Raw genomic sequence first — 27,314 nt, 5'->3', positions numbered from 1 at the left:
TACATGGAAAAAGGTGCACAAGCAACTGTTGGCCACAGTGTAAGAAAATTGTTAAGCAACACTGATTCAAGAACTTGGGAAAGTATAACAAGCAGAACCGCAGCAGCCTACAGAGAGAAACCCAAGCTTTACAAACACAAGCTACACAGTGTTAAACGAATAAATATCTTTTTCCACATAAAAATTTAAGTATCTGTATTAACCACGCGGTTTGGTGGTTGAAACACACAAGCAAAATTACAATGAACAACTGGACGTGGACACCTACGTTAGAGGACACCTATGTTCGAGGGACTATCGAGAGCATCCTAAGCAGCTACATCACTGTTTGGTTTTGGAACTGTGCCATCTCACTCTACAGCGGATAGTGAGGACAGCTAAGAAGATCATCGGGGTCTCTCTTCCCTCTATCAAAGACATCTAAACCACATGTATCCGCAAAGCATTGGGGCTGATCGGACACACCCATCACACTCTCTCTCTTCACCCTCCTGCCACCTGGAAAAATGTACCAAAGCATCCAGATGTTCTTATGTCCATAACTACCATCCTGATGTTCTTTCCAAGCCATCGTCTCCTCAACAAAAAGGGACTGGACTGATAAATATACACACACACACACACACACACACACATACACACACAATCACTCAGATAAACTCAACTACCTTAAAACTTTGGGACTAAACTGATGAACACATGTGCAAAAACACTGATCAACAACCATCTAAGAAATGTTCATACCAACCTGTAACTTTTTTTTTGCGTAATATTTATTAATTGTTATTTGCACGAAACTCTCTTGTATCTTCGCTGCTATTTACAAGGAATGTTTACTATTTACTGTTTCTCCTCCCACTACCTCAATTCATTACCCTCATCACAAAGACGTAATAATATGTGTCATGTTGTCAATGTTGTCTCTTTTGTATAGACTTAGATATTTTTCCGTTAATTTAAAAATGTCAATCTGTCTTGTCTCAACTAGTCGGCTAATCAGGTTTCTTCGTTAGCTAGTTAGTTTTTGTTCATTTCTGTTGTTAATTTCTGTTGTATGTAGCACCTCGGTCCTGGAGGAACGTTGTTAAGTTTCACTGTGTACTGAACTGTATACGGTTGAATTGACTTCTTATTGTGAAATTCACAAGGCCACAGAATATTTTTTTAGGGCAACGCTTTGAAATAATTTTGTTCCACTATTTCCTGTTTTTGCTTTGAGTCTGTTGATTATTTGCAATGTCTAACCTCGTTTTACCCCTGGCTGATATCTAACATATAAATCTTGTTTTCATACAATAACTCACTGTTTTATTTTAAAAAAGTCACTCATAAACCCTCTCTCTGGAACACCATGACACAGTTTTTACGGCTTGTGGTCACGTATGCAGTGAAAAACAGGTCAAGTGCCGGTCGTATAATGTTAAATTTTGGTTAAACAGTGAAAGGAAATGGAAATGGATATAAATCCAGCGCAAACTCACTGCCACACACAACCTGAGGGACATTTAGAAAAATGAAGAGGCTCGTGGGCTTATTCGCACTGTTTCTCCTCGCTAAGGCTGAAAGAGAAGGTTTGTCTACCTGTTACTATCATTTATGATTGAAGTTAATTCTGTTTAAGGTAAAAAAAATAATAACTATTTCTTTATCGTAAAGATCTTTCAGGTAAAATGTTCACATTCCCCGTGGAGTCCAAAACTCATCATGTGGTTCTCAATCCTGAGATGAATAAGATCTTCACCACTGTCACCGTGTGTCTGCGTGTCTTCTCAGACATCTCCAGGGCTCAGAGCCTTTTCTCACTTGCTCTGCCATCAACAGCCAATGCGTTTCTATTTTTCAGGGAAAAGCAAGGACATTATATCTTACACATCTTAGATGGCACTGCCCATTTTTGGGGCTTGAAGGATGAATATAATGTCTGGAAGTCAATGTGTGCTACCTGGGACGCTAACACAGGACTCGCTCAGATCTGGGTCAATGGAATCCCGAGTTCACGAAAAGGACTCAAGCAAGGAGGCTCTTTAACTGGAATTCCAAAAATCATTCTGGGTCAAGAGCAAGACAGTTACGGTGGACGTTTTGATGCGGCGCAGTCATTTGTTGGGATGCTGACTGACGTGCACATGTGGGACTCTGTTCTGTCTCCTGATCAGATTGTGTATTATTCATATGGTGGGCAGTTTAAGCCAGGCAACGTTATCAACTGGAACTCACTAAAATTTAGTACAAGTGGGTATGTAGTCGTTGAAAGTAAGGAAACTTCACATGGAGCTAGTAGTGTGTAGACTCCAGAATAAATACAGAATAGACTTAATATATAATCTGTTGTCTCTTAATCAGCCTTACTGTAATTTCTAAAACTAAAAAATGTACTTTATTCCAATTACAATTCAGTTCATTTGAATTCATTTAAATCACTATTGTGTGACAACTTAATAAAAATTTATGAACATTACACTTTTACGCTCTTGACAAAGGAAGTCAATGTTGTTGTTCCTATTTTTTTTTATTTTTCATGACCATTTTGAAATATTTCACCACCAACAACTTTTTTCAACTATTTTACTATTACAATTACTATTACACAAGCCTTGTTTGCTAGGCAGATACAGGTTTCCACCACAATGTTATGTGGTTTGTCATTTTAATGAACAGCGTCTGTAAGGTATTCTGACATTGTTTAGACTTTCCCATATCTCTACCTCTTGCATCTCTTTATGTTCTATGTCATATGTCTATAAAATAGTGTCTTCCTCGTTTCTTATATGGTAATACGTTCTATGGCCTGTGTCTGGACAAATAATCTTGCAACTTCCCGTGGCTTGCTGGAACCTTTTATCTAACTGTAATATGCTAATATGCTTCCCATCTTTGGTCTGTCTTTGGGTCTCCATATGCCTTACTGTACATTGCAATACACTGTATATATCCATACATGGTCCATTCATATATTGCAATAAAAAGTCTATAACTCTAAATTTTGTATAGTGAAGCTCATTGTCTCATAGAAAACAAAATTAATCAATATAAGCCACAGTTTCCTATATATGGAAATGTATTATTAAATTTAGTGCAATATATTTTACATTATACTGATCAGACTGCGTATTATTCACATGGTGGGCAGTTTAAGCCGGGCAACGCTATCAACTGGAACTCACTAGAATTCAGTAAAAGTGGGTATGTGATCATTGAAAGTAAGGAAACTTCGATTAAAGCTGGTAGTGTGTAGACACTAGAATAAACACACACTAGACGTAGAACAGCATTTTACATGACAACTTACCCTCTATCTGGTGTGGTCAGATCCATAAATATATTGTATTAACATTACTAAAAATATCATGAGTTGGTATAATTTCTAAAAAGTAGACAAGACTTGATTGCAATTACACTTTGGTTTTAGTTGTTTCAAGTATTAGAACATTCGTTAGGGGTTTGTTGACCTTACACTTTGAATCTCTTTGCAGAAGAAGTCATGCGTTGCTTTTCTTTACTGATTTTGAAAGACGTAACATGTAAAAGATGTAATTTTTATGAGTAATACTGTATGCAGTATGAAAACTATGTATTTAATTTTAAACTATCTTAAAAACACCACGAAGGTTACCGTATGCAATTAAAAATACAGTGGACCCTTTGGCATACAAACACCCCGGGTAGCAATTTGTCAGTGAAAATTAACAAAGAAAGAATCGTTAATACTGTGGTCTGATTGTTATAGTTTTAATGGTACTGTTTCCAAAATAAATCACAATAATTAAAAGTTAAATAAGGTTTAATGTCTGTTCATTTAGTATTTTATTAAATTAATAAGAATTTTCTAAATGTTTTAATTGTCTTCATCTGCAAAAACCAATTAAAGTGTTGGAAATGTGAAATTTTTGGTTTTATTTTTGGGTTGCCGGAACTGATTATTAACATTTACGTTGTTTTCTATAGGACAATGAGCTTTGCTATACAAAATTTAGAGTTACAAACTCACCTCCGGAACAGATCTAATTTGTATGGTGAGGGTTCAAAGATAAAAACTAACAAACACTTGTTTCCTTTTTTTCTTCCCCTGTGTTTCAAGAGTCCTCAAATCTACACTAATCAACCTTAATATTCATATGAAAAACATTATTCCCAGTAAGGTGTAGGTTTCCCTTGTGCCACCAGGCAGCTCTGGTCCCTTGGGGACATGACTCATAGGATGTCTGGGGTGTGCTGTGGTATCTGGCACTAGGACATTGGCAGCGGATCCTTTGAGTGATGTGGGGTGGAGTCTCCATGAATTGAACTTGATTGGACTGGGATCTGGGAGACTGGAAGCTCTTTGCCTGCTTGGTCTGTCTGTGGTGGGCATTGGGTGTTCTGGTTCCTTTCTGTTGTTTCCAGCATTAACTTGACAAGTTGTGTAAGATTAGACTGGACAGGCTGAGCTTTGGTTCCCGATAAGCATGGGTGCCCATGGTTCTGTCACTCATCGACTCGTATATAATCGATAATAAATGTTAATGTTATGTGGTGTTAACATTACAGCTGATCGGTCCAACCGGTCCAAGTCTACTGGTGTCTAGACTCTAGAGTAAACACACACTATATACACTGTCTTGGGTTAGACTTCCTGTTCCATGAGCACCTGCATGAGCACGTTCCATCAAGTTCCTGCTTTTATCATTTAACTTCTTTTTCAGGTTGTAAATATGATTCAGTGATGATGTGCTATATTTCAATGCATACAGAAACTTTTGTCCATTGTTTTGATGCATGGTGTGTAATTGTAGCTTGAATGTCATAAGTGGACTCATGAAACCTGGCAAGTAATACATTTAAACTTAGATAAGCAGTAAGAACCAGTACAAAGTGGTAGAATTTAGTACAAATGGGTATGTAGTTGTTGAAAATAAGGAAACTCCATATAAAGCTACTAGTATATAATTAATACATAATTATGTTAAAGATGCAACACAATATTTTACCAGGTTTCTGCTTTTGTCATTAAAATTGTTCTTCAGATTGTAAATAGGAATTGGCATTCATAACAATATTCACAACATTTGTTAACTGATCCCCAAATGTGCTATTCTGAATTATTACATATTACAGTAAATATTGTTGTGATGCATGATGTTATAATAAATGAATTAATATGATCATGACTGATGCAACCTCTAAGTTTTCTCTTTCGTTTCTTATCACTGATCATCTGATTTAATCCTGTTTTTAGTATAATTTTTTAAGAAATATTTTTAAATAAATTTTGTAAAGATGTAAAGCATGGGGTTTGTGATGTTAATCAAATGTGTCCGAAGAAGGTGGCATCAAAGATCGCAACGCTGCATACTAAATAGTTAATGTCTCCCGTATTTTTGTTGAAGTTCATCCTCACACCTCACCTGCTGGGAATTTAACCCAAGATCTGACACTTCATTCAGCCTCCAAAATCACTACAGAAGCAAAAAGACACCCAGCTTTTATATATATATATATATATATATATATATATATATATATATATATATATATATATATATAGTTTTAATATTAAACTTCTTGCATGATTCTGCTGTTGCTGCTCTTGTGTATGTGTGTATGTGTATATATACGACAACCACAGGCTTCAATTTATTTTTAGAAAATGTGTCATATCAAATTTGTCCATCTACCAGCCTGACGAGATGCCTTTGTATTGTAGGTCACCGAGCCCTCCTCTACTGTGATTGTGTAAGTTCAAGATGGAGTTCACGGTTCGAATTAAATGTTGGAGAGAGAGTCCCATTTTCCAGTGTGCACACGCATACACACACTACTGTGGCAGCGCTGTCAATAACAGGGTGACTGCTAAAAATATTATCTTATTAGGCTACTACTCCAGTTTTATTTCACATAGACACAATAACACCAACAGAATCATGCAAAAAGCTTAATAGTCTAATCAGAGGCAGAACAAACAAACTAAATTAATCATAAAGCAGTGGGGCAGGTAACATCTTTTTGCTTCTCATAAACACTTTTCATCACTTTTTATCATCACGTTTCATCACTTGTTGTTGTCTTTGTTTGTTTTGTGAATCCAAGTTGTTCGAGCACTCAGGGGCGTTTCCATTTTGACATTCTGGTGTTTATTAGCCACAGTTAAACAAACCTGTGAGAAAGATATTGAATGGATGAGGAAACAAGTAAAAACTTGACTCAAACATTACAACAGACTGAATTCGAAAAAAGGTAAAAAAAAATATTTAAAAAATTGAAAAAAGGCTTCTGTCTGGAAAGAAGAAGATATTTCCATAGAAGAACCTTTTTCACCAGACGAATGACTGAGACAGTCACATGTACCTCCGGTTGCACATACATCCGGTAGGCGATCAAAAGCAAAGCAAGTTTACAATTTTTTTTTTTTTTTTCTTTGTGCATTAATAATTCTGTTTTGTCACCAACAATTAAGCAAGATGTAATAAGGTTAATACCCAAACCAAACACAGGTTATATCTCTTTATTTTACACTATTACACTATTCCTATTACACCTATTACACTTCTTTGATGTGATTATATCTTTTTGTACATGTCTATGCTAACAGACTAAATACTGGACTTTCTTAAGATAATTGATGAAATTCATAATCGCATTCATATCATATCCACTTTGTTTTAGATATGCTTGATCATGATTCACTGGTCTCGCAATATAGCTTTATTTTATTCTTAGATTCTTTTTAAAAGCCCTTGATTTATTAAGAGTGGTCAAGACTAATGAAAGGGCCACTCTAAAAAAAATCAATATTATATCGACAATATTTCTTCTAAATTCAAAATATAACTATTGTTATTTAGAGTAAATATTTAGAGGAAATGACAAGATCACAACACATCAAAATAACCCAAGATCATGCAGTATTTGCAGAGCTTTAATAACTCAAATAGAACAAAATGCAAATCATTAGTTAACAAATTCTGTTAATACTTTGGCTAAATAACATTAAGAAATCAGTATTTGGTGGAATAATTACTGCTTTCATGCGTTTTGACTCTCCACCAGTTTTTCACATTGCTGTTGTTTAACTTTATACCACTTTTTTTGCAAAAAAGCAAACAGCTCGGCTCTTTGATTGATAGTTTGTGACTCTTCATCTTCCTCTAAATAACATTTCAGATGTTTTCTGGAGTAAATTGCAGTGCTCTCTCTTTTTCTCCCAGGGCTGTAGTGTCGGCTATAAACCCTGTCAGTGACTTTCTAATGGAAAGATTTCTATTTGATGCAGACTCCTGTAAATTTTGTTCTTCAGAGACAGAAACTCTTGATCATTTATTTGTTAACATGCCCTTATTACGTTTTTTTTGGTCTGATGTACATAGCTGGTTGTCACTTAAATTGTACTATATAATATACCTTCTTTTAATTGTATTAATGATAACCTTGTAATAATTTATTCATAACTGTAAGTTGGCAAGGCAAAATTCCCTCCTCTACCTTGTTAAGTGACTTTATTGAACTTTATCAAATACGTCCAGTCGTTAAAATGTAAAGGATGGTTTAAATGTCTAGAAAATTATAAACACAAATTTCTAAATCCCTGCCTTTTTAATGTCTCCTTTTATATTCCCTTATGGTATGATCATTATTCCTGTATCTTTACTTTGTAGTTTCCTGTACCGTTTTGTATATATTGAAGTTATGATTCAAACAATTTGACATTGTAACAGTCAGTAGTTAGAATTATTCAAACAAAACAAAGCACAAAATAAGTCACAAAGCAATTACACTATAGCATTTATAATATATCACATAATAAAAACATAAATAACAATCATAATATATTTATAAAAATAAAATTTAAAAAATTTAAAATATTTTTTTTATGTAAAAAAAATCTTCAGTAATGATTTTTAATTCACTGCAAATATTGAGGAGTTTTATCCCATTACAAGATACAATTTTAAAATTGGTTGTTTAAGTAACCTCCTTTCCTCTCTCATCTGTTCCAACCACTCAGCATTCAGCCTCAGAAGTATACTAATCACCAGCCTGATCATCTGCACCTGTTTCTCAATATATTATATAAAATACACTGGCATTGATTACCATACGGATACCATAAAGATTGTAATTTTATTGTAGTTTTTATTTATATCAAAACAAAGCGATAAGCGATAACATCATGATTTTATAACTTCATACTTACCTGGAAGACCAATAACTGGCGAGCTTTTCAGACACCTCTCATGAGTCTCTTATCATAATCATAATTGAAATGCAACGGAAGAGCAAAGCACAAACACTTGTGTACAATTTTTTTATTCCAAATCAGGTGACAGAAATTTGATTAATCCATAAAAATATAAATCAAAAGTCAAAAGTTTTAATAAAATGAATCATTTAAATGACAAATATTCATATAATCAATGCAATCATTATTAGTTAAGCTGAACAGTTGATAAAAAGATTTTTAAAGCTGTCAAGTTTGTGTTATTCTTTATTGACTCACACATTCACCTTTTAAAAACACTTCTGTTTTTGTCCCTTGTCAGTTTTAATGTCGAGGAATATTTCACACTACTGGATAAGATGCGCAGGCAGCAAGACCGCACATGTTCTTTCCTCTTTCGATGTAGAAATATCTGAAGAGAAGGAAGACGCTATATTAAGAACGAGAACATTCATGCAAAAAGTCATGCGTCCTAAACATATTTTTAAGATCATGTCAGCAAAACTAGCTTAAAAAGACACCACCGAGCCATCCGATCGATTACAGCACACATACCCGTCAATGCCCCACAGTGGGCCCCAAGAATTCTTTACTATCCAGTAGGGTGTGCCGTTCTCCTCGGCATAGCCCACGGCGAGCACGGCATGATTCACAGTGTCTGTAGTGTTGTGGCACACGGTGCTGCAAAATAGTAATAGTAATCATGACTATGTAAGGAATAAAACACATGGGGGTAGTGCTGTAACAGAAAAACAATCAACAGTACAGAGAAAAAGGAGCATTTTAAAATAATCAAATTTTAAAGATTATTCTTTCACCTTTTACCACAGAAATGTTGAAAAAACATGTTTATAGTCAAACAACAATCATTTCCTCATCAGTTGACAAACATCAGGGATAAACGCATAATTACTTGAAGCTACATGTCCACAGTTAATTGCACTGTATGCGACGTTGGTCTACCTGCTACACAGAATCTGTCCACTAGATGTCAGCACAATTCACTTTTATATGAATCTTGATGCATGAAATGAACCTTTCAGAGAAACTACTGATCGGGAAGCCTCGACACCTAACATCACGAAAATATCACAACAGAATATTAACCACCTCACCGCAGTGTGTAAATCCTCTGGTTCGCTCTGATTTTCACCTGGTATACACTCCGTCTTTGTAGTGCATGAAATCACTCAGCACCTGGAAAGCGATGCTGACAGGGTTAAGCCTGGCCACGGCGTCCACGATCCCCATCTCGTCATACTTACACAAAAATCACTGACTGTTAGCAAAAATTTTTTTTTTGTTTAAAACTATTGCTTACACATGTCATATGAGGGTCACTTACTTTTGTGATGTTCACCACGTCTTTCACGAAGGCCGCAGCAAGTTTAGGATTGTACTTACAAGTACTGTCCTGGAAACAGAACAGGGTCGAAACAGAACAGTTAGCCTTCATGCCATTGTGGTGTAATATAACAGGCATATTATACAAATAGTATGATTTTAAAGGTCCTGTATTTTACTTTTCCTTTAACTAGGAGACTCCCCTAAAGTGTACTGATTGATGTTCCAGCTGAAATATCCTTCAGATAATGCATTTTTATATCTCAAACTCCTGAGGAACTAAGCAAAGATATGTAGAGCTGAGGAAAAACACAGGGAAAGGGTATCCTCTGATGTGAGGTCACAATAGGGAAAAAAAATCCGGTTGGCTTGTTTAAGCCCCAACCAAAACAAAAATAACAAAAAAATATTTTCATTATGTTTTTATCTGGAGACCTACCTGAATGTCGAAAAATGACTTAACAATAAATTTTACATAATAGGTGCCCTTTAATGTACTGTATTACCTGTTTTCTGTGAGAATGTGCGCTTTTTTCCTTAGAAATAGAGCAAAGCAAAGAAAAAACCCAGGCAGGTCCGCATAAGCAGATGCAAACCTTTGTAATGATGTAATTTTATTCAAACAGTCAGGAGGTTTTGTATTATGAAGGTGGGGAAAAAAATCCCTTTTTGAATAGTCACTAAAAGTCACTTAGATGCATATCATTTGCGAGCTCTCAAAGAGACAGTAAACAGATTTCTGGTATCTCTGATTAAAAACCTGCTGTAACTGAATGTTGAAAAAGAATTATACCAGTATATAAACTTACTTGCACCCAAATTAACGCAGTTAGCCTATATAATGAGGCATTTGCTAGTGGATCTCTTCCCTCCTCTTTTAATGACACTCTGATATCAGTGATCCCTAAGAAAGATAGAGATCCCACTGAACCCTCAAATTATCCACCAATAAGTTTAATTAATGTGGACACGTACAAGATCCTTGGTAAAATTCTTGCGTTGCGATTGCGGAAGGTTTTCCCCAATATTATAAACCCGGATAAAGTTGGATTCATGATGAACAGGTTTTGATGAACAACTTTGTCAGGTTTTGGGTTTGGACATTTTACAAAACGCCTAGGGCATGTGTGATCACCAACGGCAAACTCTCTCCATCTTCTGACATATCTACATTTAAATAATCTGTATCTGTAGTACAATCCTACACTGTAGACAGCTGTTGCAGCGTGAGGTGTACATACAGTAAGATGCAAGAATCATTGTATTAGACTGCATGAAATTTATGAAACTTTTTACTGTAAGCAGGTTTGTAATAGAATTCAGTCTGTAATTCAGTATGTATTCCCCTACAGGGCTCTATCCTAAAGATAATGGATCGTTAATATGTCTGGATATATCATAGACACCTCAAAACTGTTCCCCGCTCATATTCCTCTGGGACATAAGGGTAAACCATTTAAACACGTTGTTTGAGGTCTCGGGAGAATAGAGTAAATTGACCGATAGCGCCATCTGCTGTTTTGGAAGAGGAAGTTGCGTCATTGCATTTGTGAGAAAATAGGTTGGGCGCATTTGTGAGAAAGTCAGATTGTGTTTGTTTGTTAAATTTTGGCACATAATTAACTCCATACTACCGTAGCCACTGTGTATATCCTAACATGCAGTATTTGTATGGAGTTGTTTTGTATGATATTGTCATGTATCGAATGAATACAATAAAAATAGTTTTTTAAATTATAAAAAAAAACTGCTGTAAAACATAGGGATTTTTGCCTACTTACTCAATATTCTATTGTAATGTAAATTAGATTTCATTTGAAGTGAATTCCAGTTCAGCTTTTCCACATACATCCTGATTTTGTTGATGACATCGTGTTTAAATTTGATTCCTTCTTACAGCTTAACAATGTCCAGTGAAACGAATGAACAGGGTTCAAATATATATTTAGATGTCACTCAAAATTCTGAAAAAACTTATGAATAAATATGAATGAATCTTTATATGAAGTGATATGGAATAGGGAGAAAATATATACAGTATACAAATTTTTTTTAATTAAATAAATAAATAAATATTTATTTATATATTATATATCATGATATATTATTTTATTTTATATATATACATATATATAATTTTATTTCACTATACCAATATTTTATATTATTATTTTTATTATATATTATTTTATACCTAAAAAAAATTGTTTTCTCTCTCTCTCTCTCTCTCTATATATAATATATATACAAAGGGATTGTTTCCTTGTTCTTAATTAACGATTTATTTAGATTGGAATTGAATTTGAGATGAATTCCAGTCCAGCTTGAAAATTATAGAAACCTTTTGAAATTTCATGGTTTTCTGCATTAATTTGTTATAAAATGTGATCTGATATTCATCTAAGTCAAAACTATTGACAAATACAATGAGCCTAAAATAATAACACAGAAGTGTTTTGATCTTTCATGTCCATATTTAGAATAACCATGAAAACCTCATAGTGCTAGTGGAAAAAGTACGTGAATCCGTGAGTTAATGACCTCAAAAAAGCTAATTGGAGTCAGGCGTTAGAATACCTGTAGCCTTGTTAAGAAAATGATTTTGGAGGTGTGGCCTGGAGCTACTTTGACTGGTTAAAAATCTCTCAGACCTTTGAGTTTGCTCTGCACAAGAAGAATACGCTTATGTAAGCCACGGCTTTCCGAAAAGAGCTTTCAGAGGATCTGGGATCAAAAAGTGTTGATTTACATAAAGCTGGAAAAGGTTACAAAGTGATTTCAAATACCTTATGACTTCACCAGTCTACAGTTAAGTAAATGGAGACACCTTGGGACTGTGGCTAATCTACCAAAAAGAGTCTACAGTATGTAAAACATTGAACAAGCAGGATGTCCACGGCAGGACACCACAAAGGAAACCGCTGCTTACTAAAAAGAACATTGCTGCACGCCTGAAGTTTGAGAAAGTGCATGTTGACACTCTATAGCGGTTCTGGCAAAATGTTCCGTGCACTGATGAAAGTAAGATTGAACTATTTGGAAAGAACACACAGCACTACATCTGGCAAAAAAAGCGCACTGCACATTATGGAAACATCATCCCAACCATAAAGTATGGTGGACGAAACATCATGATTTGGGCCTGCTTTGCTGCATCAGGGCATGGGCAGCTTGCAGTCATTAAGGGGAAAATGAATTCCCAAGTGTATAAAAAAATTCTTCAGTATAATGTGAAAACTCTTTTCAGAATTGGTGATGCAGGAAAACAATGATCCAAAACACCAGAGTAAGTCCAGAACAGAATGGCTTCTGAAAAACAAAATCCGTCTTTTGGAGTGGCCGAGTCAGAGCCCAGACCTCAACCCAATAGAGATGCTATGGAATGACTTGAAGAGAGCTATACACATGAGACGTCTAAAGAATATGACAGAGATAAAGCAGTTCTTCCAGGAAGAATGGGCTAAAAGTCCTCATGAACAATGTGCAGGTCTGATCCACAGCTACAGGAAGCGTCAGGTCGAGGTTATTACTGCCAAGATGGGACTCAACCAGTTATTAATTCCGAGGGTCCACTTGTTTTTTCCACTTCCATGTTTAATGTTGAATGAGTGTGTTCAATAAAGACATGATCAGATCAGATTTCTTTTGATCAAAATCCAACTTGTCAACTTTCTTCAAAAAAATATCCTCTACAGATTTCTACTGCTTTGTAAACACATAGAATCATCTCTTCTACTTGTGATGAACTCGTTAACTGTTATTTTATCCTGCTACTCCATGACCTTCAAGAGGCACAAGTAAAAATCAAGCAAGTTGATCTCGGAAATATTTACACTTGCTACACATGCAATGGCCATAAAGTCTGATCCAAAGATCCTGAAACTGCTAATCCGGACATGCGCTCATTTTCTGTGCATAACCTCTGTTAGGTGTCCTGGCTTTATCACCAAGCACTATTCAATTCAGTTAAATTTACTGCTTAGGGCAAAAAAATTGTAATAATAGCAACATAATCAAATTGCTAATTGGGAGCGTGTAACTGATATAAATTTACTTTAATACATAACCCGTCCTCTGGGAATTTTATTACAATTATTATTATTATAGTACTTGTTCCCCGTCATATCAAGTCAAGTATAGTTCGCCAATAGATGAAATATACATTGGGGCAAAAAAGTATTTATAGTAGTCAGCCACCAATTGTGCAAGTTCTCCTTGAGAGAGATGAAAGAGGCCTGTAATTTTCATCATAGGTATACCTCAACTATGAGAGACAAAATAAGAGAAGAAAATCACATTGTAAAGAATTTATTTGCAGATTATGGTGTAAAATAAGTATTTGATCACCTACAAACAAGCCAAGATTTCTGTCTCTCACAGACCTGTAACTTCTCCTTTAAGAGTCTCCTCTGACCTCCAGTCGTTACCTGTATTAATGGCATCTGTTATCAGTATAAAAGACACCTGTCCACAACCTCTAACAGTCACACTCCAAACTCCACTATGGCCAAGAACAAAGAGCTGTCAAAGGACACCAGAAACAAAATTGTAAAAATCCCTGCACCAGGCTGGGAAGACTGAATCTGCAGTAGTTAAGCAGCTTGGTGTGAAGAAATCAACTGTGGGAGCAATTATTAGAAAATGGAAGACGTACAAGACCACTGATAATCTCCCTCGATCTGGGGCTCCACGCAAGATCTCACACTGTGGGGTCGAAATGATCACAAGAACTGAGCAAAAATCCCAGAACCACACGGGGGACCTAGTCAATGACCTGCAGTATTTGTATGGAGTTGTAACCTGCGTTTTGTATGATATTCAAATAAATTCGTTTTGTATGATATTCAAATATAGAAGGATGTACTGTTACTACCAGCTCAACAGTAAAAGACCTGGGCGTAATATTAGACAGTAACTTAACAGTTAGTCTGTTGAAAATCATATTTCCAATATCACAAAAACAGCCTTTTTCCATCTTAGAAATATCGCCAAACTTAGGAGTATCTTATCCGTATCTGATGCAGAAAAGCTAGTTCATGCATTCATGACCTCCAGACTGGACTATTGTAATGCATTACTAGCTTCAGTTAGTCCAAAATGCAGCCGCCAGGGTTCTCACCAGATCCAGAAAATATGATCATATAACACATATGACAAAGGCCAACCCTGCGAGGATCCTGAGGCATCCAGAGAAGGACCAGCTCCAGCTGGATTCTGCCTTATTATGGTTGGAGCTACACATCCTGCTCCTGTGCTCCCAGTGATCCAGATCCCATCTGCCCTCTGCACCTACTGACTCATCCCCCTTTCATTTTTGTGAAGCTGCTTTGAGACAATGACCATTGTTAAAAGCGCTATATAAATAAAATTGAATTGAAATTGAATTAAATATTCAGGGAAAACTAAATCCAACATTTTAACTAAATAAAAACCCAACGTTTTTAAAAAAAATATATCCTCTACTACTGCTGATTTCTACTGCTTTGTAAACACAGAATCATCTCTCCTACTCATGATAACCTTGTTAAGTGTTATTTTGTTCTGCTACTCCATGACCTTCGAGAGGCTTAAAAATCAAGAAAGGTGATTTCAGAGATAATTAAACTTGCTACACTTGCCATGATTATAATGTCCGATCCAAACATCCTGAAACTGCTAATCCAGGTGTCAGCTCATTTCCTGTGCACGGAGACTGTTTGGACACCCTGGTTATTGTGTTAGGTTTCCTGGCTTTATCAGCCAGCAATATTTAATTAGATCTCATTTCCTCAATAAAGCTTGTTTTCTTTTTCTTAATTAATAATTCATTTAGATTGGAATTGAATTTGAGGTAAATTCCAGTTCAGCTTGAAAAGTATGTGAACGTTTTGGAATTTCATGGTTTTCAAAGGCTACCATCAGTAACACACTGAGATTTGATGACTCAAATCCCGCAGTGCCAGACGTGTCCCCCTGCTTAAGCCCAGTACATGTCCAGGCCCATCTGAAGTTTGCTAGAGAGCATTTAGATGATCCAGAAGAGGATTAGAAGAATCTCATATGGTCAGATGAAACCAAAGTAGAACTTTTTGGCAAAAACTCAACTTGTCATGTTTCGAGGTGAAAGAATGCTGAGTTGATCCCAAAGAACACCAGACCTACTGTGAAGCATGGGGGTGGAAACATCATGCTCTGGGACTGTTTTTGTGCAAAGGGACCAGGACGACTGATCTGTGTGAAGGAAAGAATGTATGGGGCCGTGTATCATGAGATTTTTAGTGAAAACCTCCTTCCATCAGCAAGGGCATTAAAGATGAAACATGGCTGGGTCTTTCATCATGACAGTGATCCCAAACACACTGCCTGAGCAACGAAGGAGTGGCTTCATAAGAAGCATTTCAAGGTCCTGGAGTGGCCTAGTCAGTCTCCAGATCTCAACCCCATAGAAAATCTTTAGAGGGAGTTGAAAGTCCGCGTTGCCCAGCGACAGCCCCAAAACATCACTGCTCTAGAGGAGATCTGCATGGAGGAACGGGCCAAAATACCAGCAACAGTGTGTGAAGACCTGCTGAAACCTTACAGAAAACATTTGATCTCCGTCATTGCCAACAAAGTATTTAGATGAAATTTTGTTATTGACCAAATACTTATTTTCCAACATAATTTGCAAATTAATTCTTTTAAAATCCTACAATGTGATTTTCTGTTGTTTTTTTTTTCTCCCATAGTTGAGGTATACCTATGATGAAAATTACAGGCGTCTCTCATCTTTTTAAGCAGGAGAACTTGCACAATTAATGGATGACTAAATACTTTTTTTATCCCACTGTATCAGGTATCAGTTATAATTATAATTTTAGTATAATCGTCATTTTAAGCAAAAATTAATAATAAATCTCTTATCTTCCTGATGCTTCAACAGAAAACATTGTTTTAAACCACTTCAATCAAAACTCCACAGGCTGGTTACTCTGATTGTGATAGAAAAACATGCATTTCGTTATTTGTTATAACACCATGCTGCTGGCAAAGTTATTTTGAGGGTAGCATGGACATCCTGGTGTCAAAATAAGGCTCAGTTTCACATTTAAGTATTCCAAACTATAGGATTTCGACAAACTTGCACTGGCCAAAACGCCGGGAACCGAACTCGATACAATAATAAAATAAATAATGAATCAGGAATGTGACAACATGCATAACTCAAATCACCTGATTTGATGTAACAGGTCACATATTGTCTGATTCCATCCTTAATAAGACAAAACAACAAAGTTGCCTGGTGCTGCTTAAGTGTGTGTGTGCGTGTGTGTTTGTGTGTAGGAGGCAGCTGTTGTGTGTCACTCACTCGGCCGACGTAGGGATAGTCTTCCTCTGTCATAAGACCTTTGTTGTACATGATGTACTCGAAGGCTTGACTGGGAAGTCCACTGAAAGATAACAGGAAGTTCGTTGTGCATTGTCAGCCTCATGAGGAAATTAAAATTCATAAAACAAAACTTGTGTGTATGCACCACATCACAGCTCTCTTTATTACTGACATTTTATTTGGATTAAATCTTTGATTTAGTGTTAATTGTGATAGGAGAACCCCAGCGATTTGAGTCCTGTCTCAATCTGAATGAGTCTGGAAGCATCACAGTGTACAGTAGAGTGCTGTGAAAAAGTATTTGTCCCTTCCTGATTTTTTTTTTTTTTTTTTTTTTTTGCATATTTGTCACACTTAAATGATGGCGATCATGAAACAAAGAAACCCAAACAAACAAAGATATAAAATGCAGTTACATAAATTATTATTTAATTTATTTAAAAAAAATTTTGGAAAAATGTTGTGCCCTATGTGAAAAAGTAATGGCCCCAATTATCTTTAATCGATTACTAATAACTGTGATTAACCACATTTTATGAAAAGCTGAGTTAAATTCTATTTTTAGAATTACTAAAAATTACTATTTTTTGATTACTGCCAAATGTGTTGAATCAAGAAATCACTTAAACATGACCTGTCTGACAAAGTGAAGCATGATACAAGATCTCAAATTACAACATCTAATGAAATTAAAGAGCAGATGAGAAACGAAGTCATTCGAACATATCAGTCTGGAAAGGGTTACAAAGCCATGTCTAAGGCTTTGGGACTCCAGCGAACAACGGTGAGAGTCATTATTCACAAATGGAGAAAACTTAGAACAGTGGTGAACCTTCCCACAAGTGGCCGGCCCATTAAAATTACTCCAAAAGCACAACGACGAGTTATGAAAGAACCCAGAACAACATCTAAAGAACTGCAGGCCTCATTTGCCTCAGTTAAGATCAGTGTTCATGATTCAACAATAAGAATCAAATCTAATTCAAATCCAAATTTTAGGTGACACATACACAGTCATACACAGTACGATATGCAGTGAAATGCTTATACAACCGCCAGTGACCTTAAAATCAGGATTATTAATAGGAAATAAATTGTGGAATAGAATATGGAAATGATGAAATATGGAGAAACTTAAATTAGAAGAAAAAAATTTAAATATAAGATATAAAACAATATTTCAAAAACTTTGCTGTATAAAATATCCACAATTATGGCTGTACAAATATGAAAAATATGGAAACTGATATGGAATTTAAATAGAAATGACTGGAGATGTCATTTGTGCAAATATGCATGAATGTGAGATGTACTGACCATAAATGTAAAATGTGCAAAAAGTGTGCAAAATGAAATAAACTGAAATAGAAATGTCCAGGATAAGTGCAAATGTGCATGCATGTTCAATGTTTCATGTCTGTAAATAAATGTCTTGGGTGTGAGCAATGTCCATGAAGTGCAGTGTGCAAAAAGAATGTTTTTAGTCCCGTGTGGTTAAGAAAGAGACTAATTCCATTAATACATGGAATAATCTTTTAAAATGGCATTTTGTATCTACTTGGGTTATCTTTGTGTAATATTAAAATTTGTTTGATGAAATCAAATACTTTTTCACAGCACTGTAAACAACTACAGTGGAACCTCGGATTACGAGTAACGTGGTTTACGAGTGTTTTGCATGACGAGCAACAATTTTTAATAATTTTTTACTTGAAAAACGAGCATTGTCTTAGTTAACGAGCACCGAGTATCATGTTTCACGCATGCGCTTCTTGTTTTAACAACGAGCGTTACGTCATCACAAGTGAGCCAACGGTTTTTCTCTCTCTTGCAGCAGAATTGTAGGTAATCGTCTCTCCTGCTGGGTGAATACACACACGCGCTTTGTGTGTGTGTGTGTGTGTGAGATGTGCGTGCGCGCGCGCGCGCACGCACACACACACACATTAACGGAGAGACCGTTTTTAAAACCGTTTAAAATTTAGCAAGGAAAATCGCTAGTCACACTCGCGTGAGTGCATACTAACGGGATTACTACTGTAAAGTAAAACAACAACAACAACAAAAATTAAACAGCTCCTCACCTTTGAAAACAGTCGCGACAGAGAAGAGTTTGTGTGTTTATTTGGCAACCTGAGAGAAGGGGAGCTGTAAAGCCGAGACCTATCGTCTCCCCTGCTGGGTCTTAGTGCTTGCAGTGTTTTTACGTGTGCGTGTTTGTGTCTGTGTAAGGCAGAGAGTTTGTGTGTTTGTTTGGCAACCTGAGAGAAGGGGGCTGTAAACGCGAGCGAGCCCCCCTTCATCCCCCCTCCTCTCAGGTTGCCAAATAAACACACAAACTCCTCTCTGTCGCGATTGTTTTCAAAGGTGAGGAGCTGTTTAATTTGTTTGTTGTTGTTGTTGTTTTACTTACAGCAGTGATCCTGTTAGTATGCGCTCACGTGAGTGTAAGTAGGAATGTTCCTTGCTAATTTTTAAATGGTTTTAAAAACGGTCTATCCGTTAATGTGTGTGTGTGTGTGTGTGTGTGTGTGCGCGCGCACACATTTTACACACATACACTCTGCATGCACAAACGAAAACCCTTATCTATTGGGGTTTAATTTTACATTTCTTTAAGGTAAAGTACAGGTTAATTTGTTTTATTTTTACTTTATATTTTGTATTAATTATATTTATGTATTTATTTTTTTGGGCTGTAGAACGAATAATTTAAGTTTCCATTATTTCCTATGGGAAAATTAAATTTGTTTTAAGAGTGTTTTGGAATACGAGCCCACTTCCGGAACGAATTAAGCTCGTAATCCGAGGTTCCACTGTATATGAAATTAAACCAGCACGATGGCATAGTGATTAGCGCTTGGGGGTTCGAATCTCGCCTCCAGTTAGGTGCAGGCTTATTGATGTCTGAATATAATGTCTGCCTTTGCGCACTGCTATGAGCTGGCACCCTATCCAGGGTGTACACTTCTTTGTGCACTAAATTCCCCAGGAGAGGCTTTCGACCCAATGCAACCGTAAACAGAATAAGCCATATAGACGATGGGTGCATTTATATGCATAGCCTGGTCACATGCACAAGTTGGTAAGATTTTGGTATACCATGTTGGGGGGAAAAATACAATTTCACTTTTTCTTTAGCTCTGTCTTTTCTATTACTTTTGGGTAAAACCAAATCCGAGGTTAAAAAATGTAGAAGAATAAAATATAGTCCATGTGTAAAAGAGAAGTGATACTCCTAAAAGTTTTACATACTATGACCATGTGACCTATACACTACAAGACCTTACAATAAAAATATACTATAAATCTAATCTGTTTCATCAAAAATAGGAATATCCTGTTTTACACGCTCACCCGTTGCAGCCATGATTGTTGAACGCACCAGCGCAATCCACCAACTGCTGCTCTGCCTAAACAAGGAAAACAAGATGTCCTTTTTATACTGAACATACATTTATAACATTGTTCCATGTTTGGAAAAGATATCATAATAATTGCCCTTAAATCCAAACTATGGTAACCTTGTTGCTCAAGATCAGTTGCTTACCAATAAGGGGAGTTTCCCTGTGGCGATTGCCGTGACGGACTCCAGGCAGCCTGTGGTAGAGAAAGTCCAGCAGCTGCCACAAGCACCCTGAAAAAGCAGGTGTGTACATATCTGGTCAGAACATCTGCCTTCCAACTTAATCACACCCATGTCTAATACATTATGTGCATTTCATTTGTGCTGCACTGACTATGTCAGGAAATTCATTTCCTTTGGCGTTATTATAATTTTTAACCACATGATGGTAGTGTGGGGAAAGGAGACAGAGATCTAGTCAAGTGGATCGATATGCTTTATATTGTATATTCCTGTCAAAGGCGTTTCAAAAATCACTTTGTCGACAAATTCGACTTACGAACGTTCATAAGTTGAGGACTACCTGTAACTACAATATTATAATCACACAAAACAGTGAATGTTTTTGTGATTTGATTGGTGGTTTTGATGCTGATTAGTGCCTTGTGCTGTAGTCTTATATGCTGTAAAGTCTGATTTCTTTTTCCACATCAAGTCTACACAGACTCCGTAGACTATGCAAGTGTTGCAAATTTCAATTAAATTCAATTTTATTTGTATAGCACTTATAACAGTTGACATTGTCGCAAAGCAGCTTTACACATTCAAAAGAACTATTTAAGTTTGTATGAAATGTGAATGTGATAAGACTGTCCCTGATGAGCGAGCCGAGGACGACGGCGACAGTGGCAAGGAAAAGTGTGAGCCTGTCTTTGTGGAAAAGTGGAACCATTCTCAGTCACCACACGCATCCCAGGCAGACCACACGGGGCATCCATGTGACAAAATCTCCAATCAAAAGCAGGGATTTCTACTTGTGCTCTGGGGAGTCTTGCAGAAACAAGAGAAGACCTCGGAGGAGACAGTCACTATGGAGTTCATCTCAATTTAAAACTGGAGGCCGGAAATACGATGCTCTCAGACGGACCAAGCACAGTTGCTGCTATCTGTTATATTTTTACTTCAGGCTACACAGGAGGATACGCCACAGGGTACGTGGCTACGCAAGACCTATAGACACAGTCAAGTCATTATATTTAGACATTTAATTTCATTTCATTTAAGTTACATGAGATTACCTGATTTTTCACGTCAGTGACGTAGTTTCCTTTCTTCCTCCAGTCGATGGAGTCTGGGTACAAACCAGCACCTCTAACGTGATTCCCTTTGGTAGCGTTACACTCCTGTCATGTTGGACATTAAGATTATTAATATAGACGACATGCATGTACAGTAAATGCTGAGCATTGCACACACACACACACACACACACATAAATAAATACCTGAGGTTCTTTCAGAAGGTAGAATTTCTTGAATTCAGCAAAAGTCATATCTGAGAACTGGTTTAGTCCCACTGTATTGTAAAAAAAAAAAAAAAAAGTTAAAGATTGATATATTTTTTTACAGCTTTACACTATAAATACTGTGAAATACAGGTGTGTGCGTTTTGAGGAATTGATTATTTTATCTATCATGCTTTTTCTTTACCGAAAAGGGAATAAACTAACACCACCGCTTGTGTAATGATAATACAGTTTAAAGAGAAGGACAGGGAACTAATTATGCAAATATAACGTTTTGTTTAATATTGTGAGGAAACACCGCATAAAACTAGCAGGGCAGGAGTAACCTGACTTGCTTACGAGTCAGAAATGCAGTTATTTTTGTCTGTGTGTTAAAGAACAAGACGGCAAAAGAGAGATAGAGAGACAAGTGAAACATCGTGTTTGTTATGCAATCCATACGATCACATGATATAGTGCAATCCTTTGCTTAACCAGTTTTAAACGCTTGTGATTGGCCTACATGTCTTTCCAGTTAGTGAGATATCACCGCATGTTGGTTTCATGTGCTCTTTACAGTACTGTTTTTTTTTTGGGGGGGGGGTTCTTTTTAGAACAAAGTAGGAAATCCCCATATTTAAAAAAATTATTTAAAAAAACACCCATGTGCATGTGGACTAGGTGATAGATTTTCTCCTCCCATCTGCCCTGTTATTTAGAACACTCTTAGACCTACTTCTGAATTTGTGATTTCCTGCATTGTGTGTGTCAATTTTCTTCTTATTCTCAGTAAAGATCTGCAGCCTCCGGTAATACTCATCCATGCCGTATTGCCTATTGTGCTGAAAAAAAAGAAAGGAAAAAAGAAAGGAAAAACTGTCAAAAAAAGCCACCAACGATGAACCAATCTGTTTTCATGGTAGTGATTTTTTCGTTTGTTTGTTTCACTTCCTTGTTTAGGGAAGACAATAGCTTAAAGAAAACCGTCTCAGGAGCTGTTAGTATTTGTACCTTAGACATCCACGTTTTGAAGAGATATTCATCTGCAGGAAAGGACAAGTCACAACATATATGCAGAGAGGTTATGAAATATAATACACATAATAGAATTTAGACAGATATGAGACAGACAGACATGAGAGACGCATGTGTTAATATGCAAAGATTATCTTTGTTATATTTTCAAGTTAAAATGTAACAATAATTGTATTATATAATTATTTTAACTTCATATAAAATACAATTTAATATATAATAAAAACCTGTATTTTGAAAAAAACTAAAAAGTCCTTGGATAGAAATATGGCGTCAAAAGTCAAACGAAAGTACTTCACAGACAGAACATTAAGAATGCAGCATTGTTTTCCTACCTTCTTCTGTAAACAAAGGCGTTGCAAACACGCAGTGCAGAAGCGCAACACTTAAAAAGAGTGCTTTCATCTTCAAAGCGGAGCTCTTTCCCTTTGTACAACTGTTCACGCGCGCGACCTACAGTATACTGTATACTCCGAGAGGCGCGTGAATATACCGAGTCGCTCAGGCACGGACGGTCACGTGACCTCGACGCTCCTCCACCTACTTGTGTTAGCTCCCAGTTCTCCACCAGTGTGTGTGTGTGTGTGTGTGTGTGATCTGAGAGGGGAAGTGTGTCAGCCTTTGCTTAGTCATTTCTCGAGAAATTTTAATGAAAAAAGATGTCTGTGGTTCATGTCAATTTTTTGTGAAGAAGAAAAAAAAAGTTTATTTGAAATGCTCAAATCAAATAGAGTGATGAAAAGCAGGAAGTGAAATGCGTTTCAATGCCCCACAGCTCCTTTACCAGACATTTATATGAACTTTTGTTCAAACATTCCTTAAATTACATTCTTGAGGCAGTTTTACTTGACACTAACATATCATATAACATACAGTATAACCTATGATAGGATATGGTGGCACAACGGTTTAGTGGGTCTTGGACCCTCCAGGGTTCGATTCCCGCCTCGAGGTCCGTGTGTATGGAGTTTGCATGTTCTCCTCGTGCATGGTGGGGTTTTTCAAGGTTCTCTGGTTTCCTCCCACAGTTCAAAGACATGCAGATTATGCTTACTGGTGTTCCCAAATTAGGAGTAGTGTGTGAGTGTGATGTAAAAAAAAAGGGGGGGGGGGGTTAATACAATGGTCACCATTGGACTCCATGGTCCCTAATTGGAATACAGATGTTCCTAGATGGATGGCTGGATTTCTTAAATTGCATGGCGACTTTTAGTTGACAATAACACTTGAGTGGGTATAAAGACTGGACAAAATGGTGTTTTGTGTGTGTGAGACGTGAAAAACAGAATGAAATTGGAAATTGTATGGTGGAAGGAAAGAACACTTAATCAATTGTTATCTGTGCCCTTTTCTAAAAACTCAGTTTTAATTATGGCAGCAATGTGTAGTAGGTATAAAGTTTCGTGTAAGATGTCAGTAGTTACACCACCGTTAATGTATCATGTGACTGTTAGGAAGCGAGCCAAAGAAAATGCCGGAGTATGTGGTGTACTGTGGAAAGGTTGTGCACTACATACACTAAAAGATGAGTACACTAAAAACAACTCGTCTGCATCTGTTCCCTGCATACATGTCCACGTCTGCTTTTAAAAAAATTATTTTACCGCGAGTTTTACTTGATTCTCTATACTAGTAATAAAAAAAAAAGAAAACTTACAGCAACCTATCATAAGATATAATATTGATGACTTTAATCACAGGGGATATGGTGTCTCAGCATTTAGCACTGCTGCCTTGCATCTGCAAATATCACCTCTGGTCGGTGTGTATGTGTCTGGGTTTGCATGTTTGCCATATGTTTTGTGGGTTGCCTCTGGGTACCATGGTTTCCTCCAGGAAAGATAACAGTATATTATGTAAAATTTAATTATTTAGACAAAAAAAGCAAAAAGAAATCTTCTGGGTTTTGTGGCATAAAAAAAGAAGCAGGTGTGACAAACTCCTCAGAAGGACGTTCTGCAGGATGTTCAGTTAACCTAAGCACTTAATTTCCTTATAGGACTGCATGACATTGTACCTGAGACTACGAAGGGGCAATAAAAAAATTATACACTCCAACATAAACATCCAACATATGCATAAAAAATTTGGTAAATATCGAAGGTAGCTGTAAGTTATGTTTTAATTATGTAATCACATTAAGTGATCAAAGTGGTCATAATTGGCTTCCAGACACTTGATTTTTTGCGAAATACTGAACATTGACTAGATTTCTCCCCAAGATATTTTCTTTTCATAGAGCCGCCAGAGTAAGTGGTTTTTTTTCAGGTAAGTAGTAAAAGTATAATGCAGAGCAATCCCTGTGGATTCTTACTGTACTCATCTTTTAGTCTTTGTATCATTAATTTTGACTTTGTTTTATTTGCATGCGTGTGTAAGACTTTTGCACAGTACTGTGTAAGAGGTTGGTCCAGATTAAATAAATTGTCAAATTCAATTCAGTAAAAATATATATAGGCCTATATTTATCCTCAAGGGGCAAAGTAGTAGCAGAATATTACTATTACATTATTACTTAAACTTTTATTCATTTACTGATATGCAACTATCATTAATACCACTCATCTTCCTCCCTGTGATGATGATGATGATGATACTGTGCACAACTCGTCTGCATCTGTTCCCTGCATTCATGTCTACCTCTGCTTTTTTTTTTTTTTTTACCGCGAGTTTTACTTTATTCTCTATACTAGTAATGACCAGTGATAACAACTCTGTGCAAGAAAACACCCTAGCACGCCTAGCAGATCTGTACCACATGCATGTACTGTACAATTGCAAATTTGCAACTTTATAAGTGTGACTCCACCAATAACACTTAACAAAATTTCTCTCAGCTTAAACTTATACATTTATAAGACAATTGTTTTATATGACAGTAACATTAGGCATTTAGTAAATAATTGTCATACCTCAGACTGTAAGGTCACAGTCAGTTTTATAAGTTATACATATATTATAATACATGAATTAATTATGTTACAATATAATTAAAATAATTTAAATATATTAATATATCATTATATGGACTATATTTGCCTACTTCATGCACTTGTTTATACAATAATACAGGGCATGATTTTTCCTATGGTATATTAGTATTGCATCACATGCAACTGTGATTTTGTGATCATGTGACTTATATTTATGTCTGTGCTCACTTCTCTTTTTACATAGGCTACTTTTTTTTAACTTCTCTTTTTACTCCCTTCATTTAATGTCTGCTGACACTAAATTTGGAATATTTACCACAACTGTGCAGTGGTGCATTAACTTGAATTATAACTTGAACTATAATTAAATACACTTTGGCCATTTCAACAAAAACACCTATACATCTGTTTATACATGCAATTATCTTAGAATGGCTTTAATTATTGTTCTCATCAAACTTTAGAATGGGGAAATGGTGATCTCAGTGACTTTGATTAAGGCATTGTTTAAGCTAACAGGAACGTACTGTAACTCTTTTCTTTTTTAACTACGGTAAGCGGAAAGGCATCACAAAACACACACAACATATCAAACTTTGAGGACAATAGCATAAGATTGTTTCATGAATCTGAGGCTACCGTGGGTACAAAATCACCCAAACTGCCCACTGCAGCCTCAGGTCTGTGCCCTTTCCTGACATCAAGCTGTTCAATCTACTTTCAGTCGTATTAAAACAACAGAAACTGCACAAACGGCATTTAATTGAAACCCCAGGATTAAAAAAAAATGCTTAAGAGTGCCCACCTTTAAAAAAAAAAAATTAAGAGTGAGGTGTGTGGGTGAAGTCAACTAAGCCACTTAAAATGAACAACTTAAAATAGTCTGAGAATGTGTTATCAAGCTCCAGACACTAATAATATTATTATTAGATAATGCTAAAAAACCTAAAATTTATAAAAACCTAAAAGATTAGTAGGGATGCCTTTAGGGTGAATAGATAGCTGTATCTCCCAAAAATGAAATGCCACTACATATGACAACTGTATCTCATAAAATTCTTATATTAAAACTTATTTTTTTATTTCAGCACTTAAGAGGTATAAGTCCAGGTATTAGCAGTTAAACAATTTTTTTTTATTCATTCATCTCCTACCGCTTATCCTGTGTACAGGGTAGCAGGGACCTGGAGACTATCCAAGGAGACTTGGAGGCACAAGGTGGGATACACACTGGACAGGGTGGAGTATAGAAACAGAGTCCAGAAACACACACACACACACACACGCACGCACGCACGCGCGCGCACGCACACACACACACTTTAGACTATTTGGGAAATCAGTTAACCTAATCTTAAAAAAAAATCTAGTGTTTGGACTTGTGAGGGAAAAAATCTATTGTTTGAACTTGGAAGGAAAAGACTCCACTCACCGAGTACCCAAGGCGGGAATCAGACCCTCTGCCCTGGAGGTGCTAACCACAAAGCCACATAGATTTTTTATTATACTTAAGAATTATAAGGCATTAAAATTTTTTATCTTAAATGTATCAGATTTCACAGACCATTTGATATGACAAAAAGTACAAAGAAGGAATGCTATACTTTTTC

The 27,314-nt window shown here is 36.3% G+C and overlaps 2 protein-coding genes across 2 annotated transcripts; one reads left to right on the top strand and one right to left on the bottom strand.

Annotated features, from left to right (window-relative positions):
- Positions 1-1,481: 1,481 nt before the first annotated feature.
- On the top strand, positions 1,482-2,364 carry LOC128506778 (serum amyloid P-component-like). The gene is made up of 2 exons (XM_053477363.1): positions 1,482-1,571; positions 1,657-2,364. Exons 1-2 carry the CDS (start codon positions 1,514-1,516, stop codon positions 2,286-2,288), a joined length of 690 nt encoding a protein of 229 aa, XP_053333338.1. The 5' UTR covers positions 1,482-1,513; the 3' UTR covers positions 2,289-2,364.
- Positions 2,365-8,267: 5,903 nt separating this feature from the next.
- On the bottom strand, positions 8,268-23,304 carry ctsh (cathepsin H). Its single transcript, XM_053477436.1, has 12 exons — positions 23,107-23,304; positions 22,748-22,779; positions 22,473-22,578; positions 21,737-21,807; positions 21,531-21,635; positions 20,437-20,523; positions 20,244-20,299; positions 16,866-16,947; positions 9,540-9,608; positions 9,348-9,454; positions 8,750-8,875; positions 8,268-8,606 (listed from the first exon to the last, which is right to left on the bottom strand). The coding sequence occupies exons 1-12, from the start codon at positions 23,174-23,176 to the stop codon at positions 8,537-8,539; spliced, it is 981 nt and encodes a 326-aa protein (XP_053333411.1). The 5' UTR covers positions 23,177-23,304; the 3' UTR covers positions 8,268-8,536.
- Between the last annotated feature and the right edge of the window lie 4,010 nt (positions 23,305-27,314).

The sequence above is a fragment of the Clarias gariepinus genome, chromosome 18 (assembly GCF_024256425.1).
Source record: "Clarias gariepinus isolate MV-2021 ecotype Netherlands chromosome 18, CGAR_prim_01v2, whole genome shotgun sequence".
Lineage (NCBI taxonomy): Eukaryota > Metazoa > Chordata > Actinopteri > Siluriformes > Clariidae > Clarias > Clarias gariepinus.
The sequence above is the reverse complement of the archived record's forward strand: the minus strand, read 5'-3'. Positions and strand labels throughout refer to the sequence as shown.